Here is a 22,420-nt window from a genome sequence, read left to right on the forward strand (position 1 = left end):
ACTTGGGCCACATTTTAACTTATGGGGCAAGTCTTGAGTGCGTATTCAGTTTTCAAGAGTCACCATCATTTTCTTCTAGTCCCTCTTTTGCCAAACCTCCTCATTTTTCCAAGCGCTATTCATTTTTCAAAAGTCATTTCTTCCTGGTGACACTTTTCAGTTACTAACTGTGAGTTCTTTCCTGCTAAAATGTTTGTTCTCTTCCTGCTGTATCAACAACTGTTCATACTGCTCCAGGTCCTATTTCAGGTACTCCATTTTTTTTCCAAATCTTATCTTTGCATGTTCTTGGCCTTGAGAAGGGTGTTATTCAATAAAAAGCATCTGTTTGCATGTAGTTAATCCTTGACATCTCTGCAAAAAATTCTGGCCTTAAACACTTTTTGTTTTGATTTGTTTTACAAATTGATATGCCACCATTCCCAACTGCCTTCCTTCTTTTTAGTCAGTGTAGACGAGTGTATCTTAAACCTTTTGGGACCATGGAGCATCAACTGATGTATGTTGGGTGTATATGTATACCTACATGTGTATGCATAAGTATAAATGACTGCTTTTTTTTAAAAGGGAGTAAATAAAATAAATATGAAATGAGACATGCACTAATCATCCTTTAAAAAAAAATCCCTTACATTTAGTATATCAGATATGTATCTTAACGGGAACAATTGGCTTGCATATGAGAGTATATTTCATAGATATCTGTAGTGAGATTTGTTAAGGAAAGAACCGGTATTACATTCACCCTATTTTGATATGCGTTCTTGGTCACAGTGGGTATGGACAATCTACCTTCCCAAAGATGGTTTGAAGGGAAATGTAGTAAGACTTGTTGGAGATGGCATCATCTCTTAGCATTAATAAGACATTGTGACACCCAGGGCAAATGGCAAGAAATAGACCAGAGAAAGTGTTTTCACACACTTCCCTGTGTCTGTTTCTCACCTGGCCTATTGTTCATTAAATGAGTCTCTGTGTTTGACAGACAAAGGTGAAATTCCTCTATCTTTCTCTCATTCTCTCTGTCTAATATCTCCCTCTCTTTAAGATATACTGTAGCTTAGGTAAAAATTAGGCTTTTCTGTCCTCACATATTTCTTAATAAATCCATCTTTTACTTCAAATACAACAAATGTCTGTTAATGTTCATTGAGAGCTAAGTCCATACTCTGCATCCAAGGGAACTATATTACCAGCATTTTATTCTTTTTAATGGGAAGGTCTGCTGTTTAATTACTCAGCATTCTCTCAGCATCCTGCTTCAGGAGCATATCCTCTAACAAGGGATCCTGCTGAACTCAAACCTCCAACAGCTTCAATGCCTCCTCAGCTGAAAGCTCATATTCTTTACAAACTTCCATTCAAACTTCTTGGACTGAGAAGTCTTTCCCCTGTTGTTTCAATGGAACATCCGTAGAGAGCTCTGCCACACCTTCTCTTCTTTCATTGGTGGAGGTCTTATTTAGCTGATCAGATTAAGTGAGCCCAAAACTCATAAGAAACCTTATCTTAGTTCTTGGGAATAGCTCACAGAAATTATGTGAGCTTATGGGGCAGTTAAAAAATACTAATGTAGGTAATACGAAGTAAGATGGAGCAATGCTTATCCACAGAAAAAGGAGGAGGAGGAACAAGCTTGTACTAAAGCAGCACGTGTGTTTTTTCCTACCTGTTTTTCATATTCCCATACTTTTATTTGAGGTGGATTTTAGCCACAATACATTAACTATTATATCTATTTATTCATTTTTGGTCCTGCCCCCCATATCTTTCCTGAAGAGATTATTTTAATACGCTTATTTTTGCTTCTTTATGTTTTTAATTTCTTGTTTGCTTTTGATTAGTTTTCATAGGACTATACCTTTTATTTGATACCATATTTTAAAAACAAAACAGTCCAATGACACTTAATTTCTTTTTGTTAGTGTCAGCCAGTGTATTGATTTGCTCCTCTAATTTGTTAGTTCCTAGAATAATTCGTTTTTGTGCAACATTTAGATTTTCCTTGATCTAATACTCATTTTGACCCTTAGCAATCTGGTTTCCATGCTTACTACTGAAGACAAATTATTTTCTTTACGGTATATAATTCATTTGAGCACTAGAACTCTGTTAATCTCTTCTTGACTTAATCCACTCCTTTCAATATGGTTAGCATTCTGCTCCTCCTTCTTCGAATGATTCCAGTTTTTGAGCTTCTGCTTCATTTTTATTTTCTTCATAGTTTCTGTAATTATTATGTTCCTACAAATTCCAATTTAGATCTTTTGTTTATTATTTTTATGTCAGTACTTGGGGTGTCTCATTACTAATGATATTTAATTATTATTTTCTTTTTCCAATATATGCTTTTTTTCTTTTGTTGAACTTTCCTCTTGCCTTGTTTCTAATTTCTCATGACACGTCTTCAGATAAAGGTAAAGATAAAAACCAGCATATTTTTTCCACAGACTCTCCCTCCTTTCCTTTCCTTTCCTTTCCTTTCCTTTCCTTTCCTTTCCTTTCCTTTCTCTTTATGATTGAAGTTTTGTGTTATTTATGTTTCTTCACATATTTTATTATCACTTAAACTCTATTTTCAGTTTTCAAAGATTGCTAAAATTTATTCTTTTTTTTTTAAAGACAGTCTATTTTTCAAATTCATTTGCTCCTTTTTATCATAGTTGGAATATGGCGATGCTCTTTCCCATTCCTGCACAAACCCTTTCATTTCTGTTTTACGTCTGCCACTTGCCTTATAGCTTTTCACTGGGTATGATCCTGCATCTCTGTCTTTTATTTCCCTTCGCTGCTTACAGTTTTCACATTCATTTCATTTACTGCTGTGCTTCTGACCTTCACTTTCCAGTCCTTGCTTGTCTGTCATTTCTGATTTTTTCATATTCTCTTCCAATGTCTTTGCATTTTTCTAGTTCTTTGGTTATATGTTAACTATCTGCCTGCCTGCTTTCCTCCCCTTTACCTATGGAACTCTTTGCCCAACAAAATATGTTTGATTACTTAGCAGGGCATAAGCCCTATTGAATTTACTAGGAATAAATCTGCATAGGACTGCACTATAAATCTTGTTTGTTCAAAAATGTTTGTTCCACATAGCTTACCCTTTTAGGCCCTCCCCTGCACTTGCCTATTTTCTTTTTAGTAATGCTATATATTTGCCATGTATGATATATAGCAAAACCAATCTTTTTTATTTGTTTTACATCCTACCATCTTCTTTTAATCAGTTCACAATATTGAACAAAACATAAGATTTAAAGGTATTGTATATTTTCATTTGCCTAGTTAAATCCAGAATGCATGGAAAGATATGTGTCGAACTGTCTGATTTTTATGCTTACACAAACCCTGTCAAATTGATTAGGCTAAAGAAACGGGTAGCGACTCATTTGCTCAGCTGCTGAGATTTCTCATGCACTACAGTAGCACTACAGAACACTGACTCTGTAGTATAGACCACCTCATGCAAAAGATTAAGGACCTGTCACACTTGGATATTTATAGTATTCTTACTATGAAATCCATCTTGGGGAAAATAGATATATTTGAAGATAATCAGTTCCAAAAAAGTGGTAGGCACTGTTTCTTCCCATGACCCCTTCCCCACCCAAGAATGCAAAGATACTCACTATGTATGCTCAATTGGAATAGCAAAAATAAACAACTAATATAATGAAATAAAATGTCTATCATTGTTACATAGCACATCTGTACACACATGGACACACAGAAATACATGGTTCACACAGCAGTCCTAGTATATATGTGTAAGTACAAGTGGAGCTAACAGTCTTTACACAACACATTTTATTTCAAAGATAAGAACTCCTGGAGAGGAAACTCTAGTTTAATTTCCATTTCCAACAGTCTCCAAGTTCCCTCACCTGAATATTATAGGTTATCGACAGACCTTTTCAAAGTCTTGAGGCATTGCCTGATAATTTAAAGTTTCTATGGCTAGAGTTAAGAATCACAATGTTTAGGACTACCAGAACTGGTCTGCAAATATCTAAATGACCACTAGATGGCAACAAAGAGATACATATGACTCCAACTTGTTTCTATTGCCCTAACAGAGTTAGCAGACTTCCAAAAGAGTATCCAGACCACCAAATCCTCAAGCTTACAATAAAATGGTTTCAGTGCTGTTCTTCTTAATAGTAATGGAAGACACTGTTCACACGGTATATAATTGTAGATGTGAGTTTCATCTTTGTGTAATATATCATATCTCTGGTGGTAAGAAAAGAGCAAACGTTTCTATATTGGCGTCTAAGCTAATATTCTTTCCTGTCTCATTTCTACTCTGAACAGTAACTTCCTTTCCATGGTATATAGCTGTATCTTCTTTCTGAATGTTTCACATCCAGGATTGAAAAAGTGCACATGCTCAGAGAATAGTAGTAAAAAGAAAATGGTGTTAGGTAAGGAGAGTAAATTACCTCCTCCCCAAATTTGTTTTCCAAAGGGAAAATAAAATGTCAGCTCAGCTATAAACATGTAGACATCAAGAAGGTTGATTAGAGCACTAGGAGACAGGAACAGCACTGGGAAGCAAGGACACAGGGAGATAACACCTAGAAAAGTAGTAACTCTTTGCAATATCAACAGCAACTCTTATTCAAAGAACACAGCCTTTCTAACTCAACAAGCTGTTCTCCTTGTAGCTCCACCTTCATTACTTCACTATGCTTACCGTGTCAACATGCATACCCAATCGAAAAATGTTGCTATATCTAATCAATTATTCTGCTGCACTGACGTGTGTGTGTGTGTGTGTGTATGTGTGTATCTATATCTATATCTCTGTTCAATCATGTCTGATTCTCAGAGACTGCCTGGACAAGTCCCTGCAGTTTCCTTGGCAAAGTTTTTCAGAAGTGGTTTGCCATTGCCTCCTTCCTAGGGCTGAGAGGGAGGGACTGGTCCAAGGTCACCCAGCTGGCTTTGTGACTAAGGTGGTACTAGAACTCCCGGTCTCCTGGTTTCTAGCCTGATGCCTTGACCACTGCACCAAACTGACTCTCATATTTTAATTAGCACATGGCTATAAAAGAGCTAGTTTAGTATAGTAGTTATAAGAGCAGGGCTAGAAACCAGAAGGCCATGAGTTCTGGTTCTGCCTTAGGCACAAAGCCAGCTGGATGACTTTGGGCCAGTCCCTCTCTCTCAGCCTTAGGAAGAAGAAGGCAGTGGCAAACTATTTCTGAAAATGCTGCCAAGAAAATTAAATGGACTTGTCCATGTAGTCACCAAGAGTCAAGACTGACTTAAAAGCCAAAGTAGATTTTTAAAAAAAACCCTCACAAGTCTATATAATGGGATTGCATCCCTACCCTCTCTTTAGGTTAGTCTTTCCTCTCTCCAGTACCATATGTAATAATTCTCCTTCAGCAGAACAGTCTGATCCCCATTACTAAAGAATTCTCAGGAGAAATTTCTCCTACAGGTTCTTTTTTTTAAAAATTAGGGTTTAGAATACAGCTTTTGGGGGTCTGTAGGGCAAGGCTTGCTCTAATCAGTCAGGGATGCTGATAATAAAATAGCAATGGAGGACAGCACAAAAATGTTACCATCTTCCTTACTGATGTAAGTCAGATGGGCCATCTGATCCTCCCTTTCACCTCTCTTGGAAAGTGCAAAGACAACTGAGTCTAGAGTCAAAAATTAGCTAGCTGTCTCTACAGCTGAATCAAAGACCTTTTCAACCCCACTACTGTAGTACACAGAATATCATATCAGTAATTTAATAGAAAGGGGCAAAACAACTATTGCTCTGAAAGTTGCTGTATGAAAGTAAATCCAGGGTCAAACATGAAACCTGCATGCCAAGCATCACTGAGCAAGAGATTATCAATTATGACAGCAATTTATCACATTTTTTCCCTAAAATTATATTGTACATAGCCATCTGTATTGTACCTGGTATCGGTGAGCACATATTTTAAATCTAGCATATAATTTTCTCAAGCTTCTGTTGTATGTTGAATATTACAGGAAATACTGCACTGAATATGGGCTCCAGATTCCAAAGTCAAGTAAGCTTTCAAAAATAGAGAAGTATTACATCGATTAAAAGAAATAGAATAATTTCTTCTGACAGCACAGCAGATTATGGATTGCCTGAGAGCTGTCCGATAGCTTTAGTTCATGCAGTTTTAGAAGTGTGGGTGTGTGATGAGGGTAATGCGTAACTCAGTTAGTTGAGAATTTTGCCAGAAGCTACTTTCCGTGTTTGTGTCACATCTATGCCAAGAAATAGCAGCTACCACATGTATTTCAATGCACACTTATTTTTAGCCTCAGGTCTACACTCAGTGAATCAAATGCACAAGGGATATGAACCCATTGAGATTCTAGCAAGGAAGAGTACCGTACCTTACTTCCAACTCATGTTAAATAAGACAGTGAACACCTATTTTTTGTCATCCATGTGTATTATTTATGATTCTACATTTAACAGAACAGAAGTATCAGCAGATGAAAATACCACAAAGTCAAGGAAAAGGGAAGTAGTACAGTTGATCTCCATACGAATTACCAGCCCTCTACTCTAGGTTTATTTGTTCATGTGTTTGTGTGTGTGTGTCTACCTTGCTTTTTTTTTTTAATTGAAGGTGCATGTGCAGGAGATAGTGTTTATACCATGACTGTCTGAGGCTCTGCAAAGGCAGGAAGTCCATTGAATCTCTCATTTTCAAGTTTCTCCAAAGCAATTTGAGAACATCTGATTCAAGTCTGAAGATCTGTTTCTCTAATGGGTAGCTCCAGCAATGCAAATGCTGTAGACTCTTGGTGGATTAGCAGCAGCCCCACAGTTGTACCAGTCCCCTCTTTCTCTAGTACGGTGAGTATCTTCTCTTGCAGTGAAATTGCAAGGGAAGAGTTTCCTGGAGGTTTCCATTTTTTGACTGTTCATAGAATCAAAGTTGGCTGTGAACAAAAGAATGTAGGCCCACTCTAGGTTGTGGACTGAAGTCTTCCAGGATCCAGGGAAGAATCCAACAGACCTAGATTCAGTTGTAATGGTTAATCAGACTAAGTGCATTAGAGTTTTGATTTAATTCAGGATATGCTCAAAGACTTGCTTTATTCCTTGCAAAGCTATTTTTTCTCTTAGGCTCAGTCTCCGTGTTGGATGGCCTATCCACTGTATCTTTGTTTATTCTTCCTCTCTGAATCCTTATCCTTTTCCTTTTTAAGCCTAACACCCACTGTGCTTTATGTCCTATTATGTGCTCCTTGTAAACTAAATATGGTTTTAAATTGGGCTACTGTATTTGGGTTGCAGAAATCCAAATGGCCATTATATGGCATTTGGGCTTCTGGATTTTAACTAAACAGTCATTGGTGCTTGTTAGTATCTTGGGGGTTGTAATCTGGTAACACGCTTCAGAAGGTCTGTGGCTTTCCAAATTGATTATCAGATACTGGCTTAAGGTACCTGTGTATATCTCAAGTAATAGAAAGAAGAAGACATTTTCTTCTTTTGGCCTTGTTCTATAAACCTAGTTAAGGGGAGGAAATAAAGGTGGTATCAGCAAACACCGGTTGAAAAAAATAATTTCTGCATTATCCGGGCCTGGTCTGGTTGGTTGAGGTAGGGCTGATAGTAATAAAAACTACAGACTCTAAAGAGTGATTCTATTTAATTTCAAATTCATGCAACTTTGAAGCACAGTGCTACTGCCAATCCTAATTCAAGTTATTGTGAACTTCCATGGGTACAAGTTACATACATGTTGGTAATGCAAAACCTGTGTTTATTTTTTATGAAAAAACATATAAACAGCTGCATAAATGGCATATGTGGGGAAAAATAATTTCACTAAATATAGTGTCTTAATTTTGTAATTTTCAGATATTTTACTTTGGCTCCTTACCATCACAAGTAAATATTATTTCGATTATTTTAGATTTTTTATCTTCCTACATTTAGATACTTTTTCTACCTAAATTTGCCCTGAGTTGTTAAGAAGCTCAATTATCCCAATGACATTCTGCAATATAAAAAAGTATTTTGGATATTATTAATTTATCTACAAATTGCTACAGTAAGCATGCATGATTATTCTCTATCCATTTTATATTTACAACGGACCTGAGATAAGTCAGGTACAGACGGGAATGGATAGTCCACCCACTTCATGCTAACCATTTATGCCTGAGCAGGGATTTGAACCTCTCCTCAGTCTCGGTTTATCCGTTACTTGCTAAACTATTTCAGGTATACTGCAAATAATGTTTTGAATGTTTATTTGGAAAACCATCTGGAGTAACTACATGTACGTCATCCGTTTTAATCTTGCTGGATATGAAGTTCTTTCTTTCTGCCTTACTTGAAATGAAGAAATTAGATGGTGGTGGTTTTCCTAAGCTTGGTGTCAGCATGAAACTTATTAAGAGTTAGGCCAGAGTCCATCCACTCAGCATCCACTGTTTCAATTCGCCAGAGTAGTTTCTGGTCCTCTAATAATAAGGCAGACTAGAGCTAAGCAGTCCAATAATTTGCCTGAAATAGACTGCCACTTTCCCATTAGAACAAACCACTCTTGCCAGCACTAAAAGTAAAGCCAGTGAACAAAATAATGTTCATATACTTTCAACTAAATACACACAAACATGTAGACTGAAACTTGATTCTCAAGGTACATTCTTTTGAGTGGCTGGGTGTGTGTGTCTGTGTGTGTGTATTTAAATGTAGATAGATAGATAGATAGATAGATAGATAGATAGATAGATAGATAGATAGATAGATAGTAATTTTATTAAAGATTATAATTTACAACAATAAAAACTAATACAAACTAAAAAAATTAAAAAGAAAAAATAGAAGGTGCAGAAAATAAAAAAGAGAAAAAAGAAAAAAATAGAAAAGAAAAATAATATAATAAAGAAAAAAAGAAGTATATAAAGAAATGACTTCCCCCTTCACAAGTATAAACAATTTTAGTAACTTATCGCCTTCTCTTAAAGTACAACAGATGATCTCTTCTTCCCATATCCCATCTTTTGTCTATAAACAAATCCTTAAAGCCTCATCATTTCAGTCCTGATATCAGCAAAAGTCCGTTAAGGGTTACCGAGATAACAACATATCATGCCAACCTCGATCAAATAAACCAACTATATATTCCTTCTAACAATCTTGAACTTTAGTCTCTTCAAATAATGTCCTAGAACTTGATTTTTTTTCATTTTTTCTTTGTCTCATCTCACAAAATTCTTCAAAGCTTTAACAAGCCTCTTTTGTAAATCCAATATAGGAAAACTATCCAGGTCACTCTCTTGGTTAATTATTTGTAATCCCTTTTAATTATTATGATATCAGCTGACTTCTTTTGTATGTTCAGTGCAACATTTTTTCCATGTCTTTCTTGTACCCTGTCATTTTAAAATCCACTTTCAAATCAATCTCAATCATATCAGGTAAAACTTGTTCCTCTTCCATAATATCTTTTAAACACAGTCTATCTTTAGAGGCAGAAACTCTAAAAATTAACTTCTGGGTCCATTATTCAAAATATTCTTCAATATGTCCAATGTTAAAATATTTTGCTTCATTCTGTATTTGTAAGTCAAGTTTGAGCGTTCTTCTCCTTTAATGTAATCTTTAGTTCCTTACTGTCCAATTTTTAAAGTCTTATTTTTTTTAAAGAATTCAAAACAAAAGCATTTTCCCAATGGAAGGATTCTCTATAATTAATTCCAAATTCTTATTTCAAATTTATCCGGACCCTTAGTCTGTTTGTAACTTTCTAAAATCAAAGTTTTAATCACCCTTTTGCTGTTTATTCCAGAAAAAAAAATTAAGTCCTTAAACTTGTAGTTAAAACTTCTTTTGCTAAGGATTGAAGGAAACTCAGCCAGTGCTGTAAAACTTATCAATCCAAGGGTTCCTAATAGCTGAAAATCTGCTAATAAGCAATTTCCAAAAGCGATTAGAAAAGGAAGCATGTGAACCCAGTTTCCTTTCAAAGGCACCAACCGCAGTTTGAGCAAGATGGCTATTCCCTCCCAGAGCTCTAAACCCACCAGAGACTGCTGTCTGGGGGTCTCCTTGCAAGGAGCAGCTGTCTGGAGCACTTGTGGGTGATCTCAAGTCCTCTCCTTGTCCGGAGAAGAATCCCAAAGAGCTGGTCCACTCGCTGGCTCTTCATTCTGCCACGGTCTTTGGCTCTGCTTTTCACAGAGCTGTCTTCAGTTCACCATTTCTTCCCCGGAAGTCCCAGTGGCTGGGTGTGTTTTGAAAAGGAAATGAGATGTGATTTTGTCAGGATTTGAAACTATGAACACTGGTTTGAGGAGGGGGAGTAGGATCTGGCAAGTGCTTTATGGGAAGTTGAAACAGCCACATGATCTGTGCAGGACAGTATTTGCTGTATGATAGGTGGTTGTCACCCATTAAAAGGTCAGTATACAACTAATTTCTTATTTTAGTTTTATTGTAAACCGCCCAGAGTCGCTCTTTGAGTGAGATGGGCAGTGACGAAATTTGAAATATAAAAACAAACAAACAAACAAATAAAATCTTTTAACTAAAGAGCCCTTTATCCATTGGATAAAGGGCTGTTCCCATGAATTATGCCATTTAATTGGATTTTCAAATACATAATGAAGTAGAAATCAGCTTGCCTACAACAGGTTGCCAAAAAGCCAAAACAAACAAAGTTTTAGAAATCTTTTCTATCATCTCTGTGCTGGTTTTACACAAATGAATAAATAAAGTTCAAATTCTATTGGCTAAAAGCCACAGCTGTATCTTAGTCATTTGGGCTGAAACGAAACTCTGGACACAAAAGGAAGCATTCATATAGAAAACAAGACTTATCTTTGCAGCCTTAAGAGAACAAAAAAAGTAGAAGAACCTGTAAGTAAAACATGCAGCGTGAAACTATATGTGCGTATGTATGTAGGTATGTATTTTATATCTTAGACTTACAACTCACCTTTCTAGTTCAAGCTAGCATAGATAGCACTCTCACTTCCCATTTTTCTTTTCCACAACAATCCTCTGAGGTAGGCTGGGCTGAGAGAAGCTGGCCCAATAATGCAGTGAGTTTCCATGGCTGGGGGTGAATTTGAATCTGGGTCCTTCAGTCCTAGTCCTTAATTAACTCTCTGTAGTTGTCCCGTACTTGTTTACTGGGGAGTTGATTCAGTAAGACTTACTTCCAGTAAGTACACCAGATTTCATATTCAGCCTTGCTTAGATTTAGAATTATTCCCATCTGCTGTCTTTGTCCACGTAGGAGATCTATGTATCCTTTCATTGATCTTAACCCTGCAACAACTGCTTCAGATGTTTTATTGCCACCAATTAGGTGTAATTTTACACCCATTTATTTGGGAATAATCCTCAGTGAACTCAGTAGGACTTACTTCTGTATAAACATTCATAAACTGTCTTATTCTTTACATTTTCTAATAAGTCATTTGTTAAATGGTATGGCAACTCATTTTTTGGCAAGTGAAAAATTATTAAAATACTCAGTACAAGTTTTGATAGCATGCAACACCTCCCCCACAGAAACATCATCGCAGCACACACAGTTTGCCTTCAAATGCTGTGTACCTTTCTTGAGAACAGGCTTTCTTTCCCCCCCTAAGAAGAAAGTGCATCTTATCTAACTTTCCACACAGGGCTGGAAAATTATGTGCTGCAAACTGGTTCAAACTAGTGGTGCATGAACAAACCCTATTTCAGTCTGAACATGGGGGAACTCATTCACAAACCCTTATTAAAGCTGGAAGAAAACTGTATTCTGATGATTAAAATACGACCAATGGTTAGCAACAAATATTTTATCAAAGCATATTTAGGGAAAATGGCAGATATAACATGTCATTCTTTCTATGCCCCTGTGCAACACCAAGTCATGAGCTGACATGCCTTTTTCTCTGACAGGCTGCTATTAGGTGTGCTTTGTTTACAAACTAACTGGAGTGACATGGAGCCGCGAGATGACATGGCAGCTGAAAAACAGAAGTAGCAATAATGCCTTTTCATCAGTGGACTCCTTGAGTTTGATCCTATCTGTTATAATCACAATTCCATCAGGGCCAGGAGATTAGGTTTCATAATCATGACAACCATACGGACTCTTGAGGAATGGGAAATGAAACCCAACACATAATAGATTTGAAGTTACATTTATGAAGTAGCGGTGTAAACATTTATGAACATGTTTTAACTCTGGTAGATCAAAATCAAGAATTATGGATGGTTAACTGATAATAGTTAGTACTTAGATGGGAGATCATCAGAGTTGCAGACTAGTCTGGAATGAACAGAAGAACTGATAGCAGATAAAAGAGGAAATAAATGCCATCTCAGCTCTGGGAAAGATGGAAACTTGAGAAAGGGACTCAAAATAACCCCACCTTAATTCTATATGATATACGAAGAGGCAGAGGGAAACTCTGGAAAGCTTTCAGCTTCTGTTAGTATACCCTGCAACAATAAAGTACACATTCAGTGGTTCTTGTGGTGTCTGTTTCCTGACCTGGCTTACCTCAAAGGCTGACAGCCAGGTGTGGATAACGTCTTGGTGAAGGTTAAGGTATTACAGCAAATTTCCCTCTGCAAAGGTCAGGACCAGATTAGTTTGATCCACTACCCCCCAAAAGTAACAGAGCTGACTGGATTGGATTCCAGTTGCTTTGGGAGATGTTTGTTGAACCTGGCCCACCAATGACCTGGTTAAGATGTGGAATAATTGTCTGGGTCCAAAAAGCTCTGCCTCCTTCAGAAAAGTGAAGCACTTGATAGGATAGTTCCTAGGTGTCCCCTGCCTTGTGTCAAGCCTGTAGCACACCATAGAATATGGAGCAATTGCAGAAAACAAGGTATGAGAACAGATGGTTTAAGTTACTGTGGTATAAGACTAAAGATGAATCAGCTTATACAGAGTGTAGGTGCCATCATAAAGTTTCTAATATTGCAATCAGAAAAGAAAATAATCCACAAGTCTTCTACCTGCATCAGTGGATAATTGGCCAGTGCACTATTGGAGAGATGACCTGGCACTGGGAGACCTTGAGTGTGAGGTTTCGGCCAACCTCTGACTCAGAAAGTGAAACTCTTTCTGAGTCAGAAGGGGAAACAGAAACTTACCAGGCAGACACCAGGAAAGCAAAACCCAGAAATGACTCAGCAGTGCAGGAAAAGTCACAGATGCTGATTGGTCAGTCTTTGGAGGAGGATTTGAATCCTCCAATCAGCGCATGCCAACAACTGGCAGAAAAGCGCACGAAGGAGAAGGCAGCCCGATTGGCTGCAGAAGGGAATAGGCGCACAAAAGATCAGTATAAAAGGCAGATGCATGAAGAGCAAGCTGCTGGAGACAACTGATCCTTCAAGCTCACAGTTCCAGCAGAAGAGTCCTTATCCGCATTGGAAACCTCGTCTGTAGCCGGAGGGGAAATCAGCGCCAGTGTTTCCTATTGGAGAGGACTTGGATCCTGCAACCGCTGCCACAGAGGATCTTCTCCCTGCTGAACCCAGCAACCTTAGCCTTGCGTCCAGCTTTGGATCTCTTCGTCATCATTGTGCGCATTCCAGATGCACTTCCAGCCATGTCCAGAGTCTCTAGTCCAGCTTCGTAGTGCTTCAAGTCCTCAGCCTTGCCCAGGATCTCCAGTTCAGCCTTACTGCGCTTCCAGCTCCCAGCCTTGTCCAGAGTCTCCAGTACAGCTTCGTCATGCTTTTGACCTCCAGCCTTGCCTTAGATCTCCAGTCCAGCCTAGCCATGTTCCGATTGCCTCATGTCATTCAGGAACTTCAGATCTATCTTGTTGCTAATCGGGTTTTCAATCTAGTCTAGAACCTGTGGTCCAGTCCAGCCGTTTCAAGCTCTTTGCCTAGTCCAGAACCTCCAGTCCAGCCTAGTTGTGTGCCAAGTTTCCAACCCAGCCTGGAATCTCCAACGAAGTCCAGCCTTGCTTCAAGTTATCGGCCCTGTTCCAAGTCTCCAGCCCAGTGTACTCAGTCCAGCCTGAGTTGCCTAGTTTGGTCCAGTCCTGCCTCTAGAGCCAAGCCTTGCCCATTGATTCCAGTTTGGTCTCCCCCAGTTTCCCGGTGCCAGCCTAGTTTGAGTGGTGTTTCAGATCGCAGATGATCATCTCCAGTTCCAGTGGTGCCATGTGCCCTAGCTTCTTCCAGTTTTCCAGCTCCCGTCAGTGAACCCTGCTCTGCTGGTTTACCACAGTCTCCTCCTGCAACCTTGCTGGTTTTCATATTGTTACCCAGTTGGTCTTGATCAGAACCAGCCTGACTCTTGACCATAAGGACTTATTTATTGTAAACAGTTATTTAATAAAGAGTGGTATTGATAATAAACCTGCCTAGGCGCCTCATAGTCTGAACGGGACATTGACCAGTGCTCTAGTCCCACCTGAGCTCCGCTATAAGCAATTTGTATGGTTCTTTGCAAATAAAATGGAGTGGATTTGCAGTGAATTTGATGCCATTTTGGATAGTATCATGGTGTTCAATGCACTACCTAATAATGTTTGAGGCAGTTTGTTTATTTATTTAATGCATTTATACGTCCACCTGTCAACCAAAGAATTGCAATCCCTAACATTAAAAACGGCATAAAAAAGAAATAGCAATAGCAGTGGAGGCCCCTAAAAAATTCTTGCAACAATCACAACAGATTGCTTGTCTCTCAAGAAAGTGGATAGGGTCCTTGGATTGCTTCATGCCACTCTTTGCTTGTTAGACTATCCCATGGCTTGACTTACAAGGACCTCTAAAGACTGTTTAGCTAATTAACACTTTGCTGGAGCAGGCAGAGTTTCTTTGGAACCAGCCAACTGGAACAACTTTAGGCCAGTATCCAATATTTCACATTTAGCCAAGCTGCTGGTGAAGACAGTGGGGCTGCAGCTCCAAGAAGTCTTAGAGTTAGTTGACTATCTAGATGTTTTTCAGTTTGAAGTCATACCTTCATTTGGCACAGACACTACCTTGGATCACACTAATGGATGATCTATACCAGAAGAAAGACCGGGGGAATGTTCATAATACTGGATTTATCAGTGACTTTTGATGTTGTTGACCACAGTATCCCTTTGAGCTGGGAAAGTGGTGCTTTGTAGTAGTTTCATTCTTATCTGTTTAGGTATGATCAGAATGTGATAATGGAAGACATTTGCTCAGCTCCTTAGGAGTTGTCTTGCCCCCAAGTTCTTTAAGGTCTACAGTATATCAAGCCTCTGAGAAGGATCATCCATATGTTTTGAGCTAGTTGGCATCGGTAGAGCTGATGATACTCCTCTGTACTTCTCATTTGCTGTGAATTCCGGGTTGGATGATATGAGTTTCTCCACATGTGGATGAGGAGAATAAGTTAAAGGTCTATATGGACAAGGCAGAGTTGTTGCTGATTTCAGAATATGGATTCCAGGATTCACTTGATATGCTTGTTTTGGATGGGGATGCGCTGGACAACCATACTGTACAGTATAACAACAGTGGGTTAACATCAGAGCCTCAGCTGATTAATTAGCTGCACCTTTTTGTGATACATGTGCTCATAACCTTGAGCATGCAGAGCAAGCCAACTGCAGTGGGTTTTAATCAGGTGGCCACTGAAAATGGTTCAGAAATTGCAGTTACTCATGGCCCTCTAGGAAGTGCCGTATCATCCCCATGAAAAACCAGTTCTTTCTGAGCCCCATTCTGAAAGTGCTCACTTTGTGTGAAAAACCTTGCATGGCTCAGACACCAATTATACAAACCTATGCTTGTACAACCCACCTCACAATCGTACGTTCTCAGTGGGGAACCTTCTGTTGTCCCATCATGAATAACAGCAGCAGCACATTTGACTTTTTCATGTCAGGAATTAATTGCTATTGGAGTAGAGGTAGACCCTTTTCTTATTATAGTGTGGGTTAAAATATGTTCTTTTACCCAAGCCTCTTAGAGTTTTAATGTGGTTGAGCTTTAAAGCTTTTAGTGTTTAATTTTATAATTTTATATATGTACTTTTGTAAGCTGCCTTGAGCCATTGGGGCTGGTAATAGGTACGTTTATAAATAAACAAATAATGCAAACCAGTTCTGTATAAAGTGCTAAAAACTATATGAATTTGTCCATATATGTTACTGGAAGAGGAGCTTGTCTCATTGGCAATTAGACTCAAAGCACAAATTGATGAATTACAAAATTTTGTCAGCATTGCTAGTACAACAAATTGTTGTCTGCAGTTGTTGGTGCTGTGATTCTGAATATGGGAGAACTACATTTAAAAAGTGGGGGAGAGGGAATATTTGACTACCCCATAGCAGCACGGTCAGCTAGCCTATGTTAGACTACCAATGAAAAATATCACTTTTAATATATGCATTAAGGAGAAGCAAATAAGGGAGAGTCACACAATGTCTTCAAACCATCCTCTAATGCTGTTATTAAAATCCTTATTAGCTCTGAGCCTATGTTTAAGGGCACATTACTTTTTAAAATGTCAACAAGATTAATTTTCTGGTCAGCAAAAAAAGGGAGAGAAAGAGAGAACGTCTGCAGTTTAAGAATGTTCTGTTCCATTGTTTGAATCACCGTCCCAAAGTATGATTGAAAAAAATTCCTTTTCCGGAAACAGGGCTATCCAGAAGGAGGGTGGGCACTAAATTAATTTATCCCCCATCGCAGCACATCACACTCTGGTGGTGCTATAGTCCTGCTACACTGCTCACCTGCACAAGAGCTGGTCTTGACAGTGAATGGCAGGAGGGACCCCACCCTGGCACCAATACTTCCCCAGGCTGCATCAATCCTCTGGCTGCTCAGTCAAAAAGTCACCTGAGAAATACTTTTCAACAATATTGAAAGTTGCAGCTGATTCTGATAAGTTTGGAGATCAGGAAATTGCTAACAGAGCACAAAGTACTTGAAGCCCAGTATCAATAAAATATATATTTAACAGACCCTAAAAGGCTAGTATAAAATTTTTATTGACACTTATTTGGGATGACCTCTATAACTCAGTCCTGGTTTCTCTGATGAGCACGTTCAATTCTCACCAGTGACACTGTGCATCAAATCTTCAGGGCTACCAAAATGCTTCACTGAGTTATTACAGCTGACAAGGGTTCATGTCTGTAAATATGAAAGAAGTGGTCGAAGGCAAAGACAGCTACAACAAAACCAGAGGGTTTCTATGCACCATACCCATAATTTGGAAGCATTCTGGCATGAAACATCACATTTCTCCACTTGGATTTCACCTGAATTTGCTTTTTAGCACAGAGTCTACTTCTGCCTTTGTAGTATGTAGCTGCCTATTTCTGTCATGTGTTTCACTTTGAAAATATCATTTCCACCTCTGCCATAATCCATCCATAATGCCTGCCAGGAGGATGTGACGGGTGGCCATCTAGAGGAGGGCCTTTCCATTGCTAGGGTCTCAGTTTAGCAAGACTCACTCAGCATGTATGCTGTGAATTCTTCAGCCAAGATGAGGGCTCCTTATTCACTCAGAATAAAGTAAGTACTTTTTAAATATTATTCTTGAACTACTGTTGCCCTATTTCGGTTATTTTGCTTTGGTTTACTCTGTGACTACTTTAAATTCCATGTTAAATTGTTTAGCTACATTTTTAGATTTCAAGGTTTGGATCCAGTCTTCATATTCCACCAATGGGAACGTTACTGAGGAGACTTCCACTCAGAATGTTCATATTTAGTAGACCCATGGAGATAAAATGTTTTACCTGTTACCCTTCTTTTGACAGCCTACAATGCTACTTCCATGCCTATTCAAAAATCCCTGGCTGACTTTGCTGTATGCTAGACTGGAAAGTTGAAAAACATCCTGGAAGAAAGCAGTGGCAAACCACTTCCATATTGTTAACCAAAAACAAAGAAACAAACAAACCCTCTATGGGCATCTCTATGAAGACACCAGGAGCTCATGAAAGCTTGTACCTTTTAATAAAATTTATTAATGGGAAAAGATGCTACCAGCCTCTTCCTTTTTTGGCTGTCATAGACTAACACAGCTCTCCTTTCACAATCTCATTTTTATGCCTTGCACAGCCATACTATTTAATAGTGTTTGCCCCCTGAGCGATGCTACAGAAAACTCACTTTCTAGCTCTGCAGTGGAGGCCATGCGTCCATCCCAAGACGCTAGATATAGTAATCCACCCTGGAAAAGTTTTACATTTATTGGTCTCTGTTTCTTTGGGGTTTGCAGCATCTCCTATTATTTCCAACAGTATTCCCACTGACAAGGCCATTCTGTTAGAAGTTCTCTCCTTTAAAGCACCGGATTACATTTTCAGTATCATCCATCACTGTAGTCTGCATGTTCTCAATTGTATACTCTCTGTCACAGACTGCTGCCAACAGAAAAAATCACATTATTTTACCTGTAGCAGAACAGAGGGGAAAACTTGACTTGGTGATGAAATTTTCAGTGGGGCCCCTGTGGTGGCATGCATACTATTTAGTCCCATACTGGGCATAAGGAGATCATTTAAAAAGCAAAGCAGAATATTCAAAATGGTTCATTTCAAAATGCACATAGTGAAAGAATAAAGAGCACTAATTAATGAATGAAATTTAATAAGAAAAAAGGTAGATAAGCTACCTATCTGTGAAACTAAAAGAAAGGGGCAAGATATAATAGATCCGAACGAAGGTGATCTTATCTTGTGGAATGGAGTGATGAAACCATGCAGGCAAGTGAAAGGGTAGGCTTAATGATAAAGAAAAGATTAAAATGTATGTCTAAAAGAATGAATCAATGTCATCAAGTTAGTTATGAATTCACAGGCATGAAAGTTGTGTGTCATACATACAATGAATGGTGTATGTTATGCACCAGTGAATGGTGATAAGGGAAGAACCAGAGATGATCTGGGGAATATTCTGAATGGATGTGATCCAAGGAAAAAATAATTTTGTTAGATGACATGAATGGATGTGTGGGAACAAGATGAGAGAGTACGAAAAAAGTAATTGGGCCATTCAGAGACCCAAGAATGAATACAAGTAGTGACTGTCTGGTGACCATTTCCTCAGAAAAAAGGTCAGTTGGTTTCGAATATATGATTTCGGGTTTCATATGTGCACATGAAAACAACTGAATATAATCTGGAACAGTTCCTCAGAGGACATAAGAGACTGCAGAAGGGAAGGAAGGATGTGTTGACCCCATGTGTGAAGTTTTGCTCATGGTTTCTACCAGCTTTAAAAGTAAAGCTTTTTTACAGTATTTACAGTATTTATTCTCTGGTAGAACACAGGTTACAGCTCTGCTCCGCGAGCTGCATTGGTTACTAGTCTGTTTCCAGGTCCAGTTCAAGGTGCTGGTGTAGACCTTTAAAGCCCTTCATGGCATGGGACTGGTTATTTGAGGGACCGTCTCTCCCCGATTTCATCTGCACGTCCCACTAGATCAAACAGGGTGGGCATGTTACGGGTTCCGTTGTCTAGGGAGCTACACTTGGCGGGCCCTAGACGGCAGGTCTTTTCTGCTGTGGTGCCCGCATTGTGGAATCTCCCCACCCCCCGCCCCCAGAATTGAGGTTGGCCTCATCTTTCCTGAGCTTCCAGAGATACCTCAAGACCTGGTTATGCCAGCAGGCCAGGGGACAGGTGAACTAGTGAGGTATCTCCGTTATTATTCACATCCCTTTGTCCATTATTTTCTTTTCTCTGTTTTAGTTCTGCCTTTATAGTTTTTAATGCTTTTTAATAATTATTATATAATGGTTTTAGGAATGCTTGTTTTATATAACTACTATTTTATTGGACTGTTGCACACCTCCCAGAGTCACTTTTCATGAGATGGACAGCCATATAAATTAGATTAATAAATAAATAAAATACATACATACACTCACACATTTACAGTACATTATAATATATTCAGACCTACTCTTATAATCCAAGGATCACTCCATGGTCCGTGGATTCAGATCTACTCTTATAAAATCTGAGGTATTTCATGGTGTTTGGGGCATTTTAAGAAGCTGGTCTTGAATCTATCCAAGACTTCAGCCTTGCCTTCCACCCTGCCTCCTTTTATCTGCAGCCTCCTCCACCTGTCCTCCTGGAATGTGATATGGCATTTCTGAAGTATTGCCATAGCAGATTGTGTGAAATTTAATCCCATTTCTCAGTATAAAAATCCATTATTTCATTGGCACATATCTCCAGCCTTACACTTAAAGTGCTCACTGGTATTGTTTTTAATAATTTATCTATTCTGTACCACTGGAGGTGGAGAGGGGCTGCCTTTGGATACATAGTTCTCTTTCTATGTAAATAAAACCTGCTCACGTCGACACCCAAAGGCAGTGAACCGTCAAGCTGTGGACTTTAATAGCTGAATGGCATAACTGGAAGTGACTTTGTATATGGCGACCTTGAGAGCCCAGAGGTTGCTTTACTGGTCCTGCACTTTCAGACTAAAATAGTTAGGTGAGCAAAGTAGGGTTTTTGATTATACCATGATTTCCATCTTTTTCTTCATTTTTCCACTATCCAATAATTAAATAATAAAGTACCTAAACTGTTTTTCTAAATCAACCTTTGCCAGCTATCTATATGTAGCATTTGCATTCTTCTCCTTCAATCTACAGCTTTGTTGATCTCAAAGAAAAAAGCAAACAGAAAGACTTTGCCCAGCTTCGAGAGAAATATATGCAAACCACAGAAAGTTTATAATGAATTATAACCCCAAAATTGTGGCTTAGATTTTCATATTTGGGGGATGTAAATCAATTATATATCCTGATCGTTGTTCTACAATGAGACTTTTGACAGGTGTTTGGGTGGTGATTATTTATTTAAGCCTGTAATTACCTTGCAACAGGCATAATTTAATATTCACACATATGTAAGAAAATTGCTTAACAGAGAAGCATTTCAGATGTATTTATGACACTTGCAAAATCACTATAATTAACACTATTGATAAATTATGCCTGATAAATTATATCCCAAAGATGGGATGCACCTTTTCATATATTTTGCACTATATATCAGATCTGTGTTTGCCTCGTTGTTACATGGTGGGAGTTTTGGCTGGTATTTCAGCAGTTGTTGTACCTTAGGGTACCATAGCCTTTCAAAACAGAACATTTCCAATATTTGTGCACATTTCGGGAAATGGCTTACCAGAGAAAAATCTCATATTTTCTCATAGCCAAGTGGCTGCTTTACAATCACGCCTTTGCAATCTTTGTAAAAATTCATGTGGGCATCCTAGTTCTCACATTATGTATGTGTCTGATGATAAAAGAAAAGTATATTCCTAAAAAGTGAAATAATCATCACTTCTAAGTGAAAATGCCACACATTCATAGCAAGAGCCTTGCATTATAAGATGTCTTCCAGAAGATCAGGACTGTGATGGCCCCATTGCAACAACTATTATGATTCCTTCACTTTACCTGCACAGATTTTTGCTGATATTGGTACTGAGCTTCTCCTTTTTCAAATTGGTTCCTCACACTTGCCAAACCTCCAGGTATTCTGCATGCCTCAGATTCCCCCAGAGCCTGGTGGGGAAAAAACAAAGTAAAGCTGTTTATTTACTATCAAAAACAAGCCCTTAAAAAACAACAACAGGCTACTTTAGGTGGTTTTTTTGTTTGTTTGTTTTGTGCTTTTGAGTCAGTGTTGATGGCTGGTGGCTGTCTGAGCAAGTCTCTGCAGTTTTCTTAGCAGGATTTTGGAAGTGGTTTGCCATTGCCTGCTTCCTAGGGCTGAGAGAGAGTGACTGGCCCAAGGTTACCCAGCTGACTTTGCTCCTAAGGTAGGACTGGAACTCACAGTCTCCCAGTTTCTAGCCTGGTGCCTTAACTACTACACCAAACTGGCTCTCACTTAGGTGTTAAGGAGCCTTAATACTCCATAGCAATTCTGAGTTCAACTGGCTTTACTCCCAGGAAAAGTGGGTACAGGTGGTCCTCGTTTAAAGACCACTCATTCAGTGACCATTCAGACTATGATGAGTGGTAGTTATGACTGGTCCTCAAAGTTATGTCTGGCACAGCACCCCCATGGTCACATGATTGTGATCTGGGCGCATGGCAACTGGACCGGATTTCTGACCATCACAGTGTCCCACAATCATATGATTGCGATTTGCAACCTTCCCTGCCAACTTCCCACAAGCAAAGTCAATGGGGAAGCTGGCAGAAAGTCAGAAGTTGCCATCACATGAGGTCTTTGCTTAATGACCCATGTGGTCCTCACTTAATGATGGTAACCAGGGACAGCCGGAATTGCTGTTGCTAAGCAGCGCAGTCACATTATGTTGTGCTTTATGACCATATTGCTTAGCGAAGGAAATTCTGGTCCTAGTTAGTGTTGTTAACCGAGGACTACCTGTACATGATTCCCATTACTGAATTATAAATTTCATTTCTGCCTATTCTTACAAATTATGCTGCT

General features: G+C 38.8%; 1 protein-coding gene across 2 annotated transcripts in view; it reads right to left on the reverse strand.

Moving 5' to 3' along the window:
• XIRP2 (xin actin binding repeat containing 2) overlaps positions 1-22,420 on the reverse strand; it is a 124,393-nt gene that overhangs the window by 29,779 nt on the left and 72,194 nt on the right. For both annotated transcript variants that reach the window (XM_063318231.1, XM_063318232.1), the window contains exon 3: positions 21,415-21,522. In XM_063318231.1, coding sequence (XP_063174301.1) covers positions 21,415-21,522 — 108 coding nt within the window. The remainder of the gene's footprint in view (positions 1-21,414; positions 21,523-22,420) is intronic.

Source organism: Candoia aspera, chromosome 1 (genome assembly GCF_035149785.1).
Source record: "Candoia aspera isolate rCanAsp1 chromosome 1, rCanAsp1.hap2, whole genome shotgun sequence".
NCBI lineage: Eukaryota > Metazoa > Chordata > Lepidosauria > Squamata > Boidae > Candoia > Candoia aspera.